This window comes from Lagopus leucura, unplaced genomic scaffold (genome assembly GCF_019238085.1).
Source record: "Lagopus leucura isolate 7727_CA_CO unplaced genomic scaffold, USGS_WTPT01 Super-Scaffold_100024, whole genome shotgun sequence".
Taxonomy (NCBI): domain Eukaryota; kingdom Metazoa; phylum Chordata; class Aves; order Galliformes; family Phasianidae; genus Lagopus; species Lagopus leucura.
Window position 1 is genome coordinate 5,894,420 of NW_024962276.1, and position 19,622 is coordinate 5,914,041.

Below are 19,622 nucleotides of genomic sequence, written 5' to 3' on the forward strand. Positions count from 1 at the left end.
TTGAGAGGGAATCAAAGTAAGCCGCACAGTGTACAAGAGCACGGATAAGAGAAGTGCAAGCAGTGTTCTAAGATAAAAGTGTCTTCCCGAGGCTATTCTGTGAGGAAGTATAACACAAGGAAAAAAATACAGGTGGTAAAGCAGAGAAGGAAAGAAACAAATCTATAAAGAGGTTTTTCCAGGAGAGAACCATTCCTCAAAAACCTTTTTTCAAGTCAAGGAAGGAATCTTACTGGAATGCCAGGATTGCTTTGTTGGAGGAGGAAACGCTTATCACGTTGGGGAAGAAAAGCCTGTGTGAACAAAAAGCCATCAGGACTCAGCACAGCATCCAGGTACCAATTCTTCTCATCCCTATAAACCTCTTCCTTCTACGAGTACAGATGGAAGAGAATGTGAAAGATACAAAGGGAACAGCATTTCATGATGGTTCTGTGCTGTAAACTTCTGCTGCAGAGGAGGAACTCTGCTCCTTCTCCATCAGCTTTTGTTGCATGGGTGCACGTGGGGCTGTAGGGCTTCACAGAGTGCTCTGTACTGCTGTACTGCGAATGATGGAAGTGTTGGTAGGGCTGTGGGACCTCTCCTCCCTCAGCCTTTGGCAGCAGGAGGGCTTTGTGGCACAGAGGCTGACACTCTCATCTTTCCCTTTCCCCCTTCCTTTTTTTTTTCCTTCAGCATGTTAAATATTTTCCTAACTGTCTTTGGAAGAATGCCATTCATCTGCACCTCCATTTTCCTTAATGACACGTGGTGTGGAGAACAAGTGTAGCAAAAAGGGCAATTCTAAGATGATGAAAAGAAAGGCAAGTTCATGACTTAGCATAGTGTGCTGCTAAGGGGCAGAATGGGACACTGAGGAAGATGCTCTCAGTGCCTCTTGCCCCTCTTTCAGGACACAGGAGGAGCAAAATGCTACTTGCTGCATCTCCAAGTTTTTCTTGTTTCATTTCTGGGATGGTTTTTTTTTCCTTCTAATTACCACTCTAGGAAGATCTCCAGATTGCAGAACTAGAAGTATGTAGTTAGCTTGGTGGGAGAGGCTTACCCAAGTGCGCAAGCAGTCTGTGCTGTGTGGTTTCACATGGATCCAGTGACCAAAATCACAGCCTGTTCTGTGGGCTGGGAGATGTGATGGACTTCACACTGTGAGAGTCACCAAGGACGTGATGCTTTTGATACCAGGTGGACCAGAGCCTGTGCTGAGAGATGTTTGAAGGAATACCCACAGCAATGTGAAGGGTGATTTTTCTCTCTCAGTCGCTGGATGTGCCAATCATCACATTGTCTTTTTTAATCTTATGGGTTTCTATTCTGCATCTACTAGAAGAAAAAGGGGTGTGATTTGTCTGTGACTTTAAAACATATAAAGTACTGGGCTTGTAGGTCAAGCCTTCACTGCTAGACTGAAAATGAACAGAAATCTTTGAGTCAGTGTGAGGCAGCCTTACCATCTAACTCTTGCTGTGGGCATAATTGTAAGCAGAAGAAAAAATCTTTCAGTCAGTTCTTTCAGTAGTTGTGGCTCACCATATTTCTGATGGTGGTGGAAATTTTTGGTGTCAGCTGGAAGCAGTTCAGGAAAATTTTAATGGTGTGTTGAGAGGATAATTTAATCAGGGCCTCATACACTCCCTGCGCCTGACCTGTGTGTAAGTGGGAGAAAATCCCTTTTCCCTCTTTCAACAGTTGCATGATGACACTTGTTCCCATCTACTTGGTGCAAGAGCAAGGGAACAGGGTGCAAGCAGAGGAAATTACTCTGAAATTTAGCAACTCTTTGCACTGCATTCAATGCTTGAAGTGTATATACATATATATCGAAACACCAGTTCCCAGATGGTGATTTGTGTTTTGTGGTCATCATTTGCTCTCCCCGTCCGTGGCTCTGAGTTGGGTAAGAGGAATTTCCAGGCCTGGTGTTTGTCTGTGTTGGATATTCACTGTGTTGTCTTCTCTGTTAGAGAACACAGCCCTGAAGGTGATGGAGCCATGGGCTCCTGCATGGACCTGAAGTGTGATGTTCATTTTAGCAGGGAGAAACGTCTGGCATACCGACATAAATTTTCCTAAGTTTTTACTGCATTAAGTGTATAATTTGGCAGACAACTACAATGTGAAGCAAGATTTACGTTTCAAATGGCAAATAATAGTTTGTTTACAATTCTGTAATGGAGGGCAGCATTCCTGTTGGCCTTGTGAGCCATTGGATGAGTCTTTTTGGCTTGCCTTCTTGTAGCTAGTGAAATGCAAGGACAGGCAGGGTGGTGGGCAGCTTCACGGTGCGTTCATCTGTGCAAGGCTTCCATTTTGTGCTCCTGAGATGAATATTTAGCTCTGTTCTAATTTCCCCACTTCCAGAAGCTGAGAGATGTTGAATATGTTGACTCTCTGAGACTTCATTTGTATGGGCAGCACGTGCTGCTTTTTAATGCTAATAATCCACGAGCCTCTGTGCTAATTGTCACGTGTTGGTTTCTACAAACTTCTGAACCAAGGAACTACAAAGGCTGTGGTGTGCTCGTGCTTCGTGTGGTGTGGTGGGCTCTGCTTGTCATCATTCGCATCGCTTGGATTTGGGTGTGAGGCTGAAAAGGAGCACAGCAGATGAGTGAAGGTCTCAGTGAGTGGCTTGCTGCTCATCTGCAGGGCAATCCGAATGCATTCTCTTCCCTGCACCTCGGGGAGAGAAGTCTCCAAAGCGCGAGGCTTACTTACAGAGCAGCCATGGCACCTGGGCTAGGCTTGTGCTCCTCTGTGGGATCCTGGGGCATCTTAATCACAGGGCTGGGCATGGGATGACACGAGCAGGGAGCTCCGAGAGAACAGGTCCTACCCCTTCCTCACCTCGCAGCTTCCCCATGGCAGAGGTTCGAGGTGAGCACATTGAGGGCTGCCGTAATTACAGGGAACGTCCTCGCTATTCACAGAGCTCTGTGGATGCGTGCGTGCAGTTTCTGCTCATTGACACTTGTTCAGATGAAAGTAATTTGATAAAAACATTTTGGCCTGTCATCAGTGCCATTTACACTGGTAATGACAGTCGCTCAGTGCACTAGTTTTCAAGGATTGAGTTGGTCCAGTCTTGCCCTCTGGTTGTTCCTTGGTTTATTTTGAGTCTTTTTCAGCTCCTACAGCACCCTGCTGGATTGGAGACTTGATCTAAGCACCGATTGTCGTGTTGTATGCAAGGCAGGATTTTTGTTTAGTACGAGTGGTAATGGGGAAAATCAGTGGGATTTGTTTTAGACGAGTTGAGCAGCTAAAAAGTGTGATGGCCTCATCACAGGGCATTGCACCATCGTGTCCCCATCGATGGCCCCACGAGCCCACCAGCCCTGAGCCATGTTTGTTAATGATGTTATGCACAATGGGACCGAACAGGATCCAAAACCTGCAGCAAAGAGACTGCCTGGCTGGAAGAATGTAAAACATGTCACTGCAGCTTGACCGTAATTTAGAAAACCAGCTGCTTGCTGGTCTGTAATTGAATTTTTGGTGCACTTTAGTTGCGGGGTTTCTTTGTTTTTTTCCTTTAAGACTCATCTGTATTGTCAGTACATTCAGAGCAACGTGCTACTCGCAGTGCTTCTAGTTCCATTTCCCCAGAACACCCCGGTGTCACTGCAGAAGATGGGCACAGCTGCTGCTATCCTGCTGAAGTTTTTCATACCGCCTGCTTTTATTCTCCTGCTCTGCACCGAGAGGCGCTGCCTGGAGGTGGCATTTTGGGGACGTGCTCTCCAGCCAGGCCAGGAGCAGCACAGCAGTGGGGCAGGAGCAGTCCCAGCTGTGCCACACGTCCCCTGCCCACATCCCTGCTCGCGCTGCTGCGGGGCCGTGTGACTCGGAGCCATATGAGCAGGTTTATCCAAGCCTAGCCCCTCCGACTAACAGATGTAGGCAAAAGGGCATGCTGGGATTGCAGCAGTTGCTTTTGAACAACAATGTCCTTTTTGTGAGAATCTGATGCTTCTTAAAAGATGGAACATGACATCATTACCATTGGTCCAAGAAGCATTCCTTCAATAATACTGAGTGTGCTCTGGTTATCAGCTCCCTTCCCCCCGCTCCATTCTCTCCCTTTTCTGACTGATGCTTTTTGTCTATTGTTTCTTTCGGGGCTGTAAATGTGAAACAGTTGTCTTTCAGTGTTATGTGCTTGTTAGAGCTGGAATCAAGTGGAATATTGTTGGCTTATTTGAAAGAAAGAAAGAAAAATAACAAAAAAAACTTTTCTTCCAGTCTTCATAAACGTAGCAGGCTGCAGGTAGGGGCTCACTTGGAGCTGATTATTTCCCTTCCCTTGCCGTGTTTGTTACTGTGTGATGTAAGGAAGGTGTGGGCAGTGCAGCCTCAGTGCTGTGCCCCAGCCCCGCTCTGCTGGCACTCAGATGTGCTCTGTGAGCTGCTCGGGTGACTCTGCACAGTCTGCACTGACACACAGTGTGTGTGTGCTCGCTCACAAGCCCAGCCTGCCAGAGCTGTGTGATCTGAGCTTGCATCTTGTGCTTGCTTCACCTCTGGGATTTCACATTGCTTTTTCCTTAGCCCCCGGGGTTGGGCTGTCATGAAAGAGTGCTCTGGGTTACACTAGAAATCTCCTTGCATCCTGACTGCTTGGATGAAATCTAGAGAAATGCTGGATTTCAGCTCCCTGCTCTGCTTTCTCTCTCCCACGCATGTCTTCAGCGGGAAAATGGGGGAATCTTGCAGGCTTCACCACCATAGCAAGGTATGTCTCTGCTGTCTCTTGTGCTCTCCTTGCAGCAGTTGCTGGAACTAGCAGGGAGCAGGCAGGCTGTGGAAGATCCACATGCTGCAGCTGCCTGGAGAAGAGTGGTGCATGGAGCACCAGCGTCGGGAACATGGCTGTTTTCATTTCATTCTTGTTGGAACTGCTACGTGCAATGATTGGTTGATGGGCTGGGAGAAAGGTGGAGTTTGTAATGTCCAGAAAAGGTGGAAAAACGGATGGGGGCTGACCTTCTGGCAGATTGGTGAAATCAGATTTATTGTCTTTTTTTTTTTTTTTCCAATTATAAAGATGTAAAACCTAAAAGGTAAACTTGAAATATAAAATGTCAATCGATAAAGTGCAAGTCTTGACCAGATGAGAGTTTTATGAAGGCACTGAGCAGCATGGTGAGCTGTTTGCTGGTGACAGAGAACAGCTTTAGCAGGACACAATTTGTTGGGAACTAGGAGGACATCCCAATACTCACGTTCTTCCCATGGGACAAACCCCTACGTGTTCTGCTTGTGTTGTCTGTGTGGCTTCACCTGGTGTTGAGAAATGGGAGGATTTTGACACAACCTGAAAGTACTCTTGTTTTACGGATGGATTCCAAGGCACATCTTCAGTAGTGAAAGCAAACGCACGCTGTGAACAGAGAAGGTTCTGTGCATTCCTAATGGTGTATGAACACGCAGCTCTGCTTTGGAAAGTCCATCCAATGGTTGGAGATGTGGCATGTGTGGCTGTTCAGGGAGAGGCACTCGGAGTAATGGGGCTCCCTGGTGACAAGCTGGTATCAGTGTGGGGCAGAGCCACACTGCTGACCTCTCTGCAGGTGATGGGGCAGGTGCTGGGGGAAGAAATGCATCTCATTTTGTGCTTTGGTTTGGAATTGTGCTCTGCTGAAATGCTCCACTGCTGTCTCAGTGGGATCTTGCCATCCCAGTGGATGGGTTGCCCTGCTTCATGTAACGGGCCTGCGTGCTTGGGAAGAAGTGAAAGCTGCTCTTCTGCTGCTTTGTTTGTGGGTCTTTGAGCAGAGGATAATCAGTGAAGGATTGCAATCTTTTTCTTGCAGTAATCCATGCTGAAGAGGCTCCATTCATACAGATGAACCAAGGGTTGAGGCAGCACTTTATACCCAGATAGTCGGTTGGCTCACTGCCCAGCAGGATGCCATCAACCAGCAGAGCGGGCAGCCTGAAGGACCCCGAAATTGCAGAGCTCTTCTTCAAAGAAGATCCAGAAAAGCTCTTCACAGATCTCCGAGAGATTGGCCATGGAAGCTTTGGAGCAGTTTATTTTGTAAGTATCCTCGTGCCTCGTGGATTTTAGCTGCGACTACTGTGAATGTCTGTGTGATGTTTGGAGCAGAGGTGTTTTCCTGCATGTCTGTGCAGTTTCAGGTTGTTTGCAGACTGGCAGTGTCTGTAAGGTGTTTGCATACAAGCTGAAAGGAAGAGCTGGAGATGTGGCCCTTGCCCAGTGCTTTCAGGTGCACTGTTACATTGCAAGCAGGGATTTTTCTGCAGATTAAAACATGTATTTTGGCTCCATCGATTCTGATTGACAGTGCAGTTCTGTTGGTCTCATTGTGTCCTTATCATCTCTTCTCCCTTGAGAGGAGTTCTCTCTCCCTTCGTGTGTCCCCCACAGGCTGCCTTACAGCCATTCTTTGTGTTTGGCACCTGGATGTTGGGGCTTTTGTTATCATTTGGCCTGACACATCCTTCCCTACTGCAGGCAAGAATCCCATTCTTCAGCTGTATAAAACTTATTGACAGGAGAGTGTGGACAGCAGCTTGTCCCAGGCTGCTTGTGTAGCTCAGATACTGCAGGGCAGCTTTGTCTGCAGGTTGCTCTGTGTTAACCCAAGTGCGTACTGTAAGACCTTCATTAAAAAACCATTTTCCTCTAAAAAACCTTTTCACATTTATAATTACAGGAGGTGTGGCCAAACCTGCCAATTTTCCTTCAGAAAGCCATTTGTGTCAGGATTTTATGAGATGCCTATTCATTGTTAATAATTGCAGCAGACCATGTTGGGAACCTTCCAGCGCAAATTTAATGCAGCACAGATGAACTAATTAGGAAAAGCTTCTTAATTTTGTTCCTTGCTTAAAACTATGAGCTGCTGCTGTCTGGGAGCAGATCTGGAGGAGGAGGTGCTTTCTGATGAAGCAGCACTCACCTGTGGCCATGCTTCCTACTCTTGCTCACATGGCTTGAAGTGTGGAAATACGAAGAGAGAACAGAAAATCTGTCTTCCTATAAGTGGAAATATTTCTGCAGTTTGTCAGGAATGCTGTGCATTATAAAGGAATGTGTGCAACCAGCACTCAGCTGGAGATAACCTGCAGGCTGATGGCATTCCCAAACATCAGCAGCATGCTGCCATCGTGGCATCTGCAGCACTCTGTGGCTTTGTATGATTTGGGTCCTTTGTTCTCCTGTAAAGCTAGAGAGAAAACAAAGCCAAATTTCTTTAGCAAGATTTTGATTCTGCTAATGTACACTACTAAACATTCTCTGATGAATGTGATACTGGATTATAGTTAGTAACAGCTTTAAAGCATCTGACCAAAGTGGTGACATACCTCCACTTTTGCTCGTGCCTTGCTTTTGTCACTGCTGCAGTTACCCAAGGCATCCAATCCACTCTTCTTTCTTCTTGGTTTCTGTTGTGAGATGCCCTGTAATGGCCAAAAAGTTTCTCACCCCTCGTTACAGTTGATATGAAAGTTGCTGGTTTACCTCATAGTTTAGTTTCTTAGAAACTGCAAGTCTGGCACCTCTGGATCGTTTTGTATTATCCTTAACCCTGCTGCATGTTCTGCAATGTAATAACAGCTTTGACACAGGAAACCTACTGCACTGGAATGCTGCAGATGGAGCTGAAGAATGACCCGCTCCCTTTTGTTAGCACTGCTCCTTCTGCTCTGCTGTAGTATTTTGCTCCTTGCTTTATTGCAGCTCCTCACTGACTTGCATGTTCCAGAGATTGCCTTTCATTAGAGGCAAAGATCTAGGATATATATGTACATACAGGTATGCCTCAAAAAAAAAAAACCAACCCCAAAAACAAAAAAACCCAGACCCCTGCTTAAGAAAAGGCACCAAAGCCAACAAAAATGAACGCTTAAAGGTATTGTAATATCAGCGAGACAGCAGGGAGTGTCCTCTTAAACAGAAGGGAAAGTATAGAAGTGATGGTTCCAGCTTGTATCTGGTTGAAAGAAGGACTGGCAGGGAACTCTGGGAATCTCTTTAATGAATGGCAGAATTAAAATAGGACTGAAAACCACTTTTACAAGAGGCAGAGTGCTGGCATTTCGTTAATTCCTTTTCTGATAGGCTGTTGGTAGTACAAATACATTAAAAAATCAGCTTTTCCATCAGTCATCAGTGACTACAAGCATGCACATTATTTTGATTTGTATCATTTGGCTCCATATCCCAATTAACTGCACTGCTCTGAGAGACCCCCCCACCCCTGTGCCAGTGATGTCCTTAGCAGAGGCAGGTTGGGCCTTGTTTGGCCCTCATCCCCGCTGGGTGCAGGCTCACTGTAAGGTGCACAGGCCACTGCTGTGTGCCAATTTAGACAAAACTTGCCTTATCTTAAAGTGTTACTGCCTGAAATCAGGACGTCTGCCTTTGAAGTGTGAAAAACCACGCAGGCTTATTTTGCAGCGTAAGCAACATGATTGGGCTGAGCAAATGGAAGTCTGAGCTAGCACCTGGGGTTGGATGGCCACGTGCTGCCATCCCTGTGTGATCTCTCGTCCCTTAAGACACGCTAGCTAATTTGAGGGAGCACAGGGAAGAAAGCAGCTGCTGCTGGAGCAGGGATCTTCTGCACGTCCTGTGACATCTCTGCTTACGTTTGGGATGGAGCAGGGGGGCTGGGCCTTGCTTCTGTTTTGTCTGGAGCGTACCAAGGATAGGAGGGATGTTGATTTAGAGAAAATCCGTTCTGCTTGAATCAGAGCTGCTGTTGTAAGCTGTGATTTGTAGTTTAGGGATGATGGTGTTCAACTCCTGGGACGCTGAGCACAGAGAGCTGTTGCACCTTATCTCAGATTTCAGGTAGGTACAGCAGTCACACCCCTTGGAAGATGCTTCAGTTCTCACTTTCTGCAGCAGCTTTCTAATGGAGAGAGGTTTCTCAGCGCTTCTCCCAGAGTTCAGCCCTTGTGTGTGAGTGTTTGCTTTGCACCTCATGGGAAGTGGTGACCTGAAGGAACTGATGCATCACTTTTTCACATTGCAGGCACGCGATGTGCGCACCAACGAGGTGGTGGCCATCAAGAAGATGTCATACAGTGGGAAGCAGTCCAATGAGGTATGGAGAATATCTGAGTGTACATATTAAGTATATCAAGACTGCTGCAAATGTTTATTCTGTGGGATGGCTGCAATTAGCCTGGGCTGTGATGAGAGAGAGCTCTCCTGTAACTGAAGGTGAATGAGGATACAGTGTGAACAGATTTGTTTGTTGTTCTCAGTGTTCATCTGTCTTATCTTCACCTGGAAAAGATCAGCAGGATTCTTCAGATGCAAAGTGCAATTGATGGGGCCACATAAATGTGAAGAAACAATAATTTTTTAAAAGGCCCAAAATATATATAAAAATAGAAAAGAGCATCTATGTATTCAGGCTTTTTTTTTTTTTAACCCTTAAACATTCAATTCTAAATCCCTTTTAAAGGAACCATTTTGCTTCATGGACAGAGGCTTACTAGGAATAGTAGTGGTGGATGCAGTAGTGAGAGATTCAGGGAGAATCTTTCCTTACACCAAGCCGTGTGACTGAGTGCATCGTTCCCTGGAAGCAGCAGCTAGAACAAAAGCAGTGAATGAGCAGCAGCACAATTAGGGAAAACTGTCAGGGCTGGGGATTAAAGTTGTTTCTGCAGAGTGATCTGGAAAAGTAGGCCTCTGAGGTTTCAATGTTCAGTGTTTTCTTGGCCACCCCAGATGTGTCTTTCTTCCTAAGATGCTTAGCAGAGATAATTGATTTCATACTTGTAACGTTAAATACAGATTCTTGAAAAGCTCGACAGGACACGAGCAGCTGATTTGGTATTATTTGTGGCACTGACATCTATCAAATCATGGCACGATTTTTTCAGCAGATGTCTTTACTGTAAACATATTGTTTGAAGCACCCGTGGTTTCCTCCCTCCATTCTCTACATCCCAGTCTTAGAGGCAGCCTCACTCTGCTGAGTTTCACTCACAACAAAAACTGCCTTTTGTGTATTGATCATCTGCACTGCCAGGCACTGAGGCATTGCTTCCTTTCTGCTCCTGTGTGTAGGAGGTAAAGGTGGCAATGTCTCTCCAGTAATTCTAACTTCATAGTTAAATTTGCTGTGCATTCTTCTATTTTGTCACTGCAGTGACTTGTTTAACTGTGTACTGATGAAAGAATAATTTGTACTTACTACTTGTCCTGCTGTTTTAATTACTGTGAGCTATAAATACTCTGTTCACATGAATGAAACAAACTGTGCGTGCTTCAGAAATAACTTCTGTTTGTCTTTGGTGCATATGTTTCTTTATTTTGAAGAAAGTAACAAGACAAGGATTAAAATGCTTTCCATTTCCTTACTTTTGTTTTCTTTGGAAGTTTGCTAGAGCATCGATGTCCCCTATGTAAAGGGAACTAAGGGCATTCTGATGTCATTTTATGGTTGCTTTGTTTGCACAATAAGATTTTATGATTGGTGGGGTAAATCACTCTTTAAAACAAGAACATGTGCTATTTTAAAAAGAAGTTTTGAACTTCGTTTAACTCATTAACTTATTTAAACTCGTCGTGTGATCTCAGAGCTTTTTTTTAACTCAGGAGATGATGAGTAGGTCTTTTCTAATACATTGCCTCTCCTCCCAGTATAGGAGAAGCCTAGAGAGGTGCTTTCTTGATTTGCCTTCTGTTGCTCAGTACCTCAGAGGCAACAGCATCAATCTTGCACTGGGTCGATGAGAAAGGTTGTGGCAGTACAGCCACACAGACATTGTTCTCATGAAACTCCTGGTGCTGAGAGATGCTTAGTGACTGAGTTCCTCAAGTGTGGCGGCCACTTTCTGCTTTCATTTGTGCCTCCTTTTACTGAGGAAGATTTGGGATTTGTGCTTTTTCCAAAGCCATTGCATGCATGGACCCTCCATCCACCAGTGACTCCCACCCACACAGCTGAGGAGCGTTGCTGGGCCTACGAGCTTCTCAGGGCTGGAACCTTCTGTGCTTGAAGCTCTGCTCTGCTTAACCTCAGAACTGATACTCTTTCTTGAAAACATTTTCAGTGTCAACACCACCATGTTGACATCTCCATTTCTCCGTACTTGAATGGTTTCAGCTACTGCATGTGTTACTGAGCTTCTTTCCCAGCAGTTCTACTTCTGCCATTGCACTTCCCAGCTGTTGCCTTTCTTGCCCACGGTTGGATGGGTGTGCAGTGAGCTGAAGGACTTGCTGATTTTCTCCAGGGGAGCAGTGAAAGTGTTGAGGCACACATTAGAAAACGACCTTTTGGCCTCTTTTGTGTTTTACTGTTGCACTGTCAGCATTCCTCTTATCATAAATCTGGATTCCCTTGCCTATAGGTGCCTCAGATTAAGTTGTTGCCTGTAACTAGTAATAGAGAAGTGTTATCAAGAACATTGATTCATAGCTGCCAAATCTTCTAGCACGATGTAGTTACCAGTAGGGATAGGTCTTGATGTCTGTGAGACTTAAGGAAGAGATGGGTGACACTGCTTAAGGGCACTCATTCACCTCACTTTCAGATTGAGGTCTGTGTTTCATTGGGCAGCAGAAATGGTATCCCTGAAGAGAACTGCTTCCTTTTGAGTGCTTCCTCAGATCTCAGGTGTTTGCCAGTGTATCGTATGTGTACCTATGGATATAAAACATTACACTGATGACAGATTCTTCTCAAAAGGGTTAATCAATGAGCTTGTTTTGTAGGTGAGTTGGGGAATCACAGTGTCGATGGAAATTTTTTTAACTTGGAACTTACTGTTGATTTCTGCCTTTTAAAACAAATAAATGACATATTAACTAAAAAAAAATCAGCCAACAGATTCACGAAGTCTTTCTGTTCCTTTTTCCTACAGAAATGGCAGGATATTATTAAGGAAGTCAAGTTCCTCCAAAGAATAAAACACCCTAACAGTATAGAATACAAAGGCTGCTATTTGCGGGAGCATACGGCATGGGTAAGCATTGCTGCACTCTGTGCTTCTCTGGCCTTGGTTAAGGGTGCTTTAAGCTGTGTCCAGCTGACTCCCAGGAGGGACCTGAACACTTACGTTGCACAGACTCAGATAAGTGCAGGCAAAGGCATTACAGATGCTCAGCAAAATTAAGCATAGTTTTTAAAAAACATGCTTTAGGGAAGTTTTTTCCTTGAACTTGCAGAGTAAGGTGATTGTGCTGTTACACCAAAGTGCCCAGTTCAATGGGTTGAGTATCCAAAATAAAGAGGAACTGGAGGAAATAAAAAACCTCTTCCACTTTTCTTACTCTAAAGAAAAATGAAGATCAAATTGTACTGTCCAGGTGAGCCTGGCACCCTTTTTAGGTACCTGCAGCTGACTGAACAAAGCACTTGGTGTGCCACTGAATGTTAGCTGCTCAGTACTTTGCAGGTTGACTTAATGTGCTCCAGAAGTAAGTGTTCAGTTGTATTTTAATGGAATAGAATCCCTGCTGGTAATTGTAAACAAGGTATGTTTTGAATTGTTAGGATTTCTACTATTTAAGTGAATTCTTCTGTTGTGTGTTGTTTATTTCTGATGCTTTGTTGTTGGTAGTGGCATTTGTTTAAATGACAAAACCAATGAGCTGGTTTTATCTCTGGCTGTCATCTCCTAACGATTCTCAGACATTTGATTTAAACCACCAAAATCCAAACCCCCAAAACTAAATTTAGTTTGTATGAGACTGCATAAAAACATGTGTGTGGGAATAGCTGCATTTGGTTATGCAGAGGAAGCACCTTGTCAAACTCAGTGTGATTTAGCACCTTTCATTGACAAAGTCTTTTTAGCATTGTATGCTAAGTGAATCAAATAGTTGAGGTAATAATTGAAGGTATGAGTAGTGTCCTGTATCACCTTCAATAAATTGGTTTTTTAGGATGAGGTTTTTTAGCTTCTTTCTCTTTTTGCTTCAGATCTGACAGGAACAAAACTGTAAGTAAATCCCTGAGTAGCCCCTTAATACTCTGATGAGCTTAAGTGCAGTGTAGCACTCACATTGGGTACGTGGATGTAAAATCAGATATGTGATGCAGTGCATAACTGGCTGTGCAGATGCTCTCGCCTTCATTGGAAGTGTTGGTGCTTGGTGTCTTACACAAGCAGGCTGTGCTAATTCCAGCTAGAGCTGCCCTTGTGCAAGGGTCAGTGCTCAGATGGGCTTATGTTATAAGTAATACTTGCATTGTTATAGTTGAGCACTGTTGATTTCCAGCTAAGTTTAGCATACAATCTGCTAGGATTTTTGCTGGTCACTCTAAATGCCATTTCGTTATTGTTTATTATAGGTTTGTTTTTCAGGAACAGTAATTTGGTGCTTCTTGTGGATACAATATATTCTTGAATATTTGTCTTCCTCCTCTTTTCTTATGTGAAAGCTGTTTGTCTGAACACATGGAGTTTGTTAAAGGGCATTCATAAGATGTCAGGTTGAGATTGAAGTCCTGTACCTCCTCCTCTTCCTCCTTGCTGGACACAGGGCAACTGCAGGCAGCACTGTATGCACCAGTAATAATTGCCATCTCCATTAGAGATTTTCTAACAACTGTTTTGATTTCTTTCCATGCAGCTTGTTATGGAATATTGTTTAGGATCAGCATCAGACTTACTAGAAGGTATGTCACACGTGTTTATTTGATTGAAAATCAGCTCTTTTGTTAAATGGTCATTTTTCTATCAAGCTTCTTGAAGTGAAGTTTTGGAGAAATGTGGGTGTCCAGTAGGTTGTTCATCTCCTTGCCTTGCCAGCAACAGTTCAGGACCAAAAGCTGAGCTGTCTGGGAGTCACTTGTGTTGCTCCAGTTCAGTTATTCATGTGGGAATTGCCATAAGCTAGATCCCAAGTCCTGGAACGTTCATTGATGGGGAACTGAATGTTGAATTCCAAATTGATATTTGGGAGAGTAGCCCCAGAACAGACAGGAACGCGGCAGTTGCAAGGCAGTCTCTTGTTGGAATATAGCTGCTGTTGTAGATGCATCTGATTATAGAATATATTTTATGCTGGAAACTACTTCTAAACTGAACTTTTGTTTCCCTATCTGGACCCAGTAAAATTAAGTTTTAGCATTTTGTCTGTGTTTTCATTATTAACGGTACTCACTTGCATGCTGCAATCTACATTGTTTTCTTTAATATTGAATTTCAAATAAATTCTTTCCTGAAGTTCATAAAAAGCCATTGCAAGAAGTGGAAATAGCAGCAATTACCCATGGTGCTCTCCAGGGATTAGCATACTTGCATTCTCACAATATGATCCATAGGTAAGTGGTTAAACTTTAGCTGTCTCATAGACTTGTGGATGATTTACCTCAATGATTGTATTCTATTCATCCCAAACTTAATATTTGTAAGCAGAGATTTTCTTTTTGTAGTGATTCTGTATGAAGCTTATCTAGGTGTGCCATTAGATGTAGCTGAGATTTTAAGTTGATTTTTGAGACAAGCTGGGTTCAAAGATCCACAGTGATGCTGAGCTACTAGTGCAAAGATTAAAGGTTTTGTCTTTGGGAGAAATGTGGGTGTTTTTCAGATTGAACATGTGAATTCTTGTTGTGTTTTGTGATCTCTCCTGCAGAAGATTTTCTGTTTTGGAGGGGAATCATACTGACATTTGCATTTTCTCTAACCAGAGATATCAAGGCAGGAAACATCCTGCTGACAGAGCCAGGACAGGTGAAACTCGCTGACTTTGGATCTGCTTCCATAGCATCTCCTGCCAACTCATTTGTGGGGACGCCATATTGGTAAGCCAAGTGTTTTAAGCAGTTCTGGAGCTGTGAAGTGAAAGAATCATTTACTGGCTATTTAGTGTACTTGGGCTTTATTGCAGCTAGCTTTGTGATTCCCTGACTGTGGTGTTGATAGAATGTACTCTGCAAAAGAGATTCTGTGGAATTAGGTTCTGACTTTGAGAAATGGTGATTCCTTGTACTCGCAGTGCACAAAAAGTGATAAAAATATTTTGTTGTTCTCCTTGCCCCGACTTTAAGTGGTGGGGGTGGGATTTAATCATCTGCAATGTATTTTAATCATTCCCCCAGTGGCTTGAACAATTCGTGTGTTCTTACCGCATGTTGGAATAACTGAAGTGTTTTTTCTCTCATAGGAAAGGCCAGGTTCATTGAACAAAACCCTTTGCAGATCCCTTGTATGCTTTGATCTCTTACACCGAATCTGTGGTGTTTACACAACTGCATGCTATAATTATTTCGCCAGAGCTGGCCAGCCAGCTAAACTGTTGGAAATGTGGGAGGGCAAGATGGTGGTGTAAATGGAGAGCTGGACAAAACACACCATGCAGCCTCCCTGGAGGCTTGCACTAGGATGGGTGCCCAGCTAAATGGCATTCTAAGCTCTATCCACATACCAATGGTCCTTGTTCCGAGTGTGCCATGTTCATGCTGATATCTTGGGGAATGATTTGGTGTTTGGTGGTTGAAACCACTGAAACGTTGTGTTTCATTGCAGTGCTGCTGATGTTGATGTGCTCTATTGCACAGAATTTTATGAGTACTGATTTCCTATTTTAGGATGGCCCCAGAAGTGATTTTAGCCATGGATGAAGGGCAGTATGACGGCAAAGTAGATGTTTGGTCTCTTGGAATTACCTGTATTGAGTTAGGTAAGTTATTTTCCTTGAAGAAAAAAAAAAAGCAACAAACTATAAAATGTAGCTATTTAATACCTTGAACTTACTCCATTGAATTACAGTGCAGAGCACTTATGCTTGCTTCCTTGTCTGGAATTGGGGGGAATTTGGGGCTTGAATTTTAGAGAAGAGAACCAAATATGCTGTACAGAATTCAGGACCAAGTCTCCAATTTGATATGAATTGGGGCAGCGTTTCCATTATCCCAAGAAAAAGAGTTAGATGAAGAAAATAGCTGAGCTGTATCATGAAGGCGTTCGTGTTCTGTGGGAAGGCCTGATCACTTTTGAACTGAAAAACAGCCTGCTTGCTGGACAGGTTTAGAAATGGACCATTGAACGTATCGATGTGAAAACAGTGGTGTAAATTGATGTTATTTCCATGCAATTTTAGGATGTGTTAATGAGACCTGCAATAGTAGGAAATTCGGGTTAAGTAAACAGTTTCAAAGCTATATGCAATGCATTTTGTCACTTGTGAATAGATTTGGCTAGAAAATACTTTTTACTTAAAGTGGAGCACTGGTGTAAGAGCACTGTGTCAGTATGGCATTCTATTTAAATTGAACACAGGATATTCTCTGGGAACAAAAATACACTGAGTGAAGCACAGCCCAGCACACAGTGCTGCTTAGCCTGTGGGATCTGCTCCCTGGGAGCTGGTGGGATGTGGGCTGCCTCCTGCTCTGCTCCCAGGGGCTGTCCTCACAGCCCTGTCACATTGCATTGCTCATACTCCAAAGACCTCAACGCAGGAGCAGCCTGGCTGGGCAGCAGGAGCTCTCAGGAGCACACTAATCCATGCAAACTGCACAGTTTAGCTAAAAATGCTGCCTGACATTCCCAACTGTCAACTTCATTTTCTTCCAAGACACGAAATCAGATTCTTTCTTCAGAGCAGAGATTTTTGTTGTTGTTGTTGCCAATATAAAGCAAGTTCAAGGGGTGTGACTGTCATGACAGAATGCTGCTCCTAGTGGACCGAGGAGATTTGGCTGGATGCAGTGCTCTAGGAATGCACTGAGCTCATGGCCACCACACCCCCGGGTGCCGTCCTGCACGCTGCATTCTTGCACTATGAAGCGTTGGGCTCTGTGCATGGCTCCTGGCTTGGTGGAGGTGAGGCTGGGTTGGGGTGATAGAGTGTTACAGGCTGGGTTGGTGCGGTGTCTCAGTTGTGCCGCTTTGAAATAAGCGTGGAAAGGAGGCAGAAAAAGGAGACATCTGATATTTTCTCAAGCTATTGCTTAGTTGTAGAAATAGCCCTCACTGAAGGCTCAGTTTCACTGTTTCTTGAAGACTGATGCTCGTTTTGAGAGGAAAAAAGGTAGGGAGAACAGTCAGTTAAAGTGGTTAAATGGATAAGGAGTTTGATCCCGAGTAAAGGCAAGTGTTATCAGACGGCTTGTGTAAGGGCAGCTGCCACATCTGAGCCCTGACTCTTCGATTTACTATTTGTCAGGAATCTGTAGGGCTTGGTCTGTTCTCTGACAGCGATGAGTTAACCAGCATCTCTGGTACACAGCTTACTGCTACTATTTGGCTCAAAAAGCAGAATAATAATAAATATCCTCCCCCCCCCCCCCCCCTTTTTTTTTTCTCTTTTCAGGAAGGAAAGTTTTCTGTTGCATTTTCACTGGTGTAGGAATGTCCTCATGGCCTGAGCAGCTTCTCTGGAGTGTTTATAGTGAGGCTGAGCTTTATAGGTCTACCCTATAAACATTCTGATGAAGCTTCAATTTTGTTGTTACAGTGAGATCATCTCCTTCCTCATTAAGCTTTCATGCTGTGTCAGTCTATAAGAGTAACACAAGCTTGAAAGAGAGAAGAGCCAAAGAGAATGCAACTCTCAAAATAGTATAAGAGTTAGCCTGCTACTGACTTCCTGCCCGGTGCTTAGTCAGTTCAGTGTGATCTGATGGCTGTTGCAACCAGATTTTCTTCATCACTTCCACTGTGATGTCCCGATAGAATAAAAAATTGGTTAGCATTTTTAGCAGCTGTAGCGTTTTGGTTTTTAGACAATAGCAATAATAATAATAATAAAACAGAATGGGTGACACCAAACCAAGAATGTTAATGGCTGGACGCTGAGTATAGATCTCCCTGTTAACTTACTCCTATTTTAGAACATTAAAATGAGTCAGAGAACTCAACTATGATAAATCACGTAATTTGGAAACTTGAGAGGACGAGGCATCTGATCTTCAAAGCGCTTTCATCTTCTGCTCAGGGACCAGTGGCACAGGACACATGCCAACATATCTGTGTGATTGCAGGGTTGGGCTGCTGTTCAGCAGCCGTGATTCTGCCGATGCGGTTTTCTTGTTGAAGGGATGTAAACTAAGAAATGCAAAGGAGCGAAAGACGCGCCTGTCCCCCTCCATAAAAGTCGTTTTCTTTTTTGCACAGCGGAAAGGAAGCCTCCTTTGTTTAACATGAACGCAATGAGTGCCTTATATCACATAGCGCAGAATGAATCCCCTACACTACAGTCGAATGAATGGTGAGTATTGCTGAGGGAGGAATGTTGGAGGGAAGTGCTGTAAATGGAGTGCTTTGTCATGCTGAGTTCCTGAAATGGCTGGATTCCTATGGGGAAGATGTGAGCCGGAAGGTTCTGATTAGCTTCACTGTATACCCCACATATGAAACTGACCAATTACTAAAGATGCATTTTAGACTGTCGAATGCAGTAGGAACAGGATGAGCTGCTGGAAGAACGTAGGATCCTGTAATAAATCCAGTTCGTGGGCCAGTAAACTTCTGCAGCTCAGAGGCTGGCCAAAAATGTGGTTTTCTGTGTTTTGTTTTTGCTTTTTCTTTTTTTTTTTTTTAAATCACAAACCACACTGTCAGTTCCTAAATCTTGTTTTGTTGAAGTTTTGCTCTGTGAGATGAAGGCACTGCTTGCATGTGGCAGATGTCTGCTGCACAAACTTCAAAAGAATGAATCACAGTAGCAACGTTTTGTGCCTCCCGGCCTCAGCGACTCAGCTTTGAATCAGCAAACACAGTCAACTTATCAGAAGGGTTAAAACCTTCCTAATTATGTTTTTCTGAGCTCTGGTCCCATGTCTCACAATACGTTGTGCCATACTTTTTAGAATTCTTTCTCTACTTCAGAGGTTTTCTGGTGAGGCCATTTCACACCCTGGTGCTTGACAAAACATTCGGCTCATTTCATGCATATTTTTTTCTTCAGATTACTGAAAAATGGAGGTAGCAAAAGCCCATGGTGGGGAATTGGGTGGGAGGGGGGAAGAGAGAAAAGCTATCTGTGGCTGCGGTAGGCCTTGAAGAGTTGGTGCAGGATGGAATTTGACAGGGTGCTGCTCACACGGCAGTAAGTGGGTGTCTGTTTGCGTGCGGCGCTTCCGCAGCTCTCGAGTTGTCCCATGTTTTTACATTCTTCAGCCAAAGCGTTCTGTGGTTCTGAGGTCCCAGGAATGGCCCACTGGAAGCTGTGGGCGCCATCGGGGGGTTGTAAGGAGCAGTGGGTCTGTGTGATTCCTCCTCAGCACTCCAACAGCACCCAGACATGAATGTCTCAGTGCTGGGCAGGTCACTCAGATGGATGTTTTCCCCTTTCCACAGGTCTGACTATTTCCGAAACTTCGTAGACTCTTGCCTCCAGAAGATTCCTCAAGACAGGCCTACATCAGAGGAGCTTCTCAAGGTGGGCTTGCTTCTCCTTTGTTTTCCACGTCATACTGGCAAGGTGACATTCTTCTGTCCCACCTGCAGTAGTAGGTTCCATTTACCAATGCTCTGCCAGCTGTCCCCGCTCCCTTTGAGCTGAGGGGTGTTGCAGCTTTCCTGTCCCTTTGCAGCATCTGGTGCAGTTCCCCAGGTGATTCTCCATGCTGGTTCTGTTCTCAGCATAAAAGAACGCTCCAACAAGTGGCACTGGATGACCATCAGCTTGTCAGGGGTGTCAGTTTCTTAAGCTCAGTCTATCCTTC

The 19,622-nt window shown here is 44.3% G+C and overlaps 1 protein-coding gene across 1 annotated transcript in view; it reads left to right on the forward strand.

Annotated features, from left to right (window-relative positions):
- The window catches only part of TAOK1 (TAO kinase 1), a 55,971-nt gene that overhangs the window by 17,570 nt on the left and 18,779 nt on the right, over nt 1-19,622 (forward strand). Inside the window, exons 2-10 of the mRNA XM_042879494.1 lie at nt 5,817-6,043; nt 9,012-9,083; nt 11,863-11,964; nt 13,577-13,622; nt 14,174-14,270; nt 14,640-14,753; nt 15,540-15,631; nt 18,070-18,163; nt 19,255-19,336. Of these exons, the coding sequence (XP_042735428.1) occupies nt 5,912-6,043; nt 9,012-9,083; nt 11,863-11,964; nt 13,577-13,622; nt 14,174-14,270; nt 14,640-14,753; nt 15,540-15,631; nt 18,070-18,163; nt 19,255-19,336 (831 nt within the window). The 5' untranslated portion in view covers nt 5,817-5,911. The remainder of the gene's footprint in view (nt 1-5,816; nt 6,044-9,011; nt 9,084-11,862; nt 11,965-13,576; nt 13,623-14,173; nt 14,271-14,639; nt 14,754-15,539; nt 15,632-18,069; nt 18,164-19,254; nt 19,337-19,622) is intronic.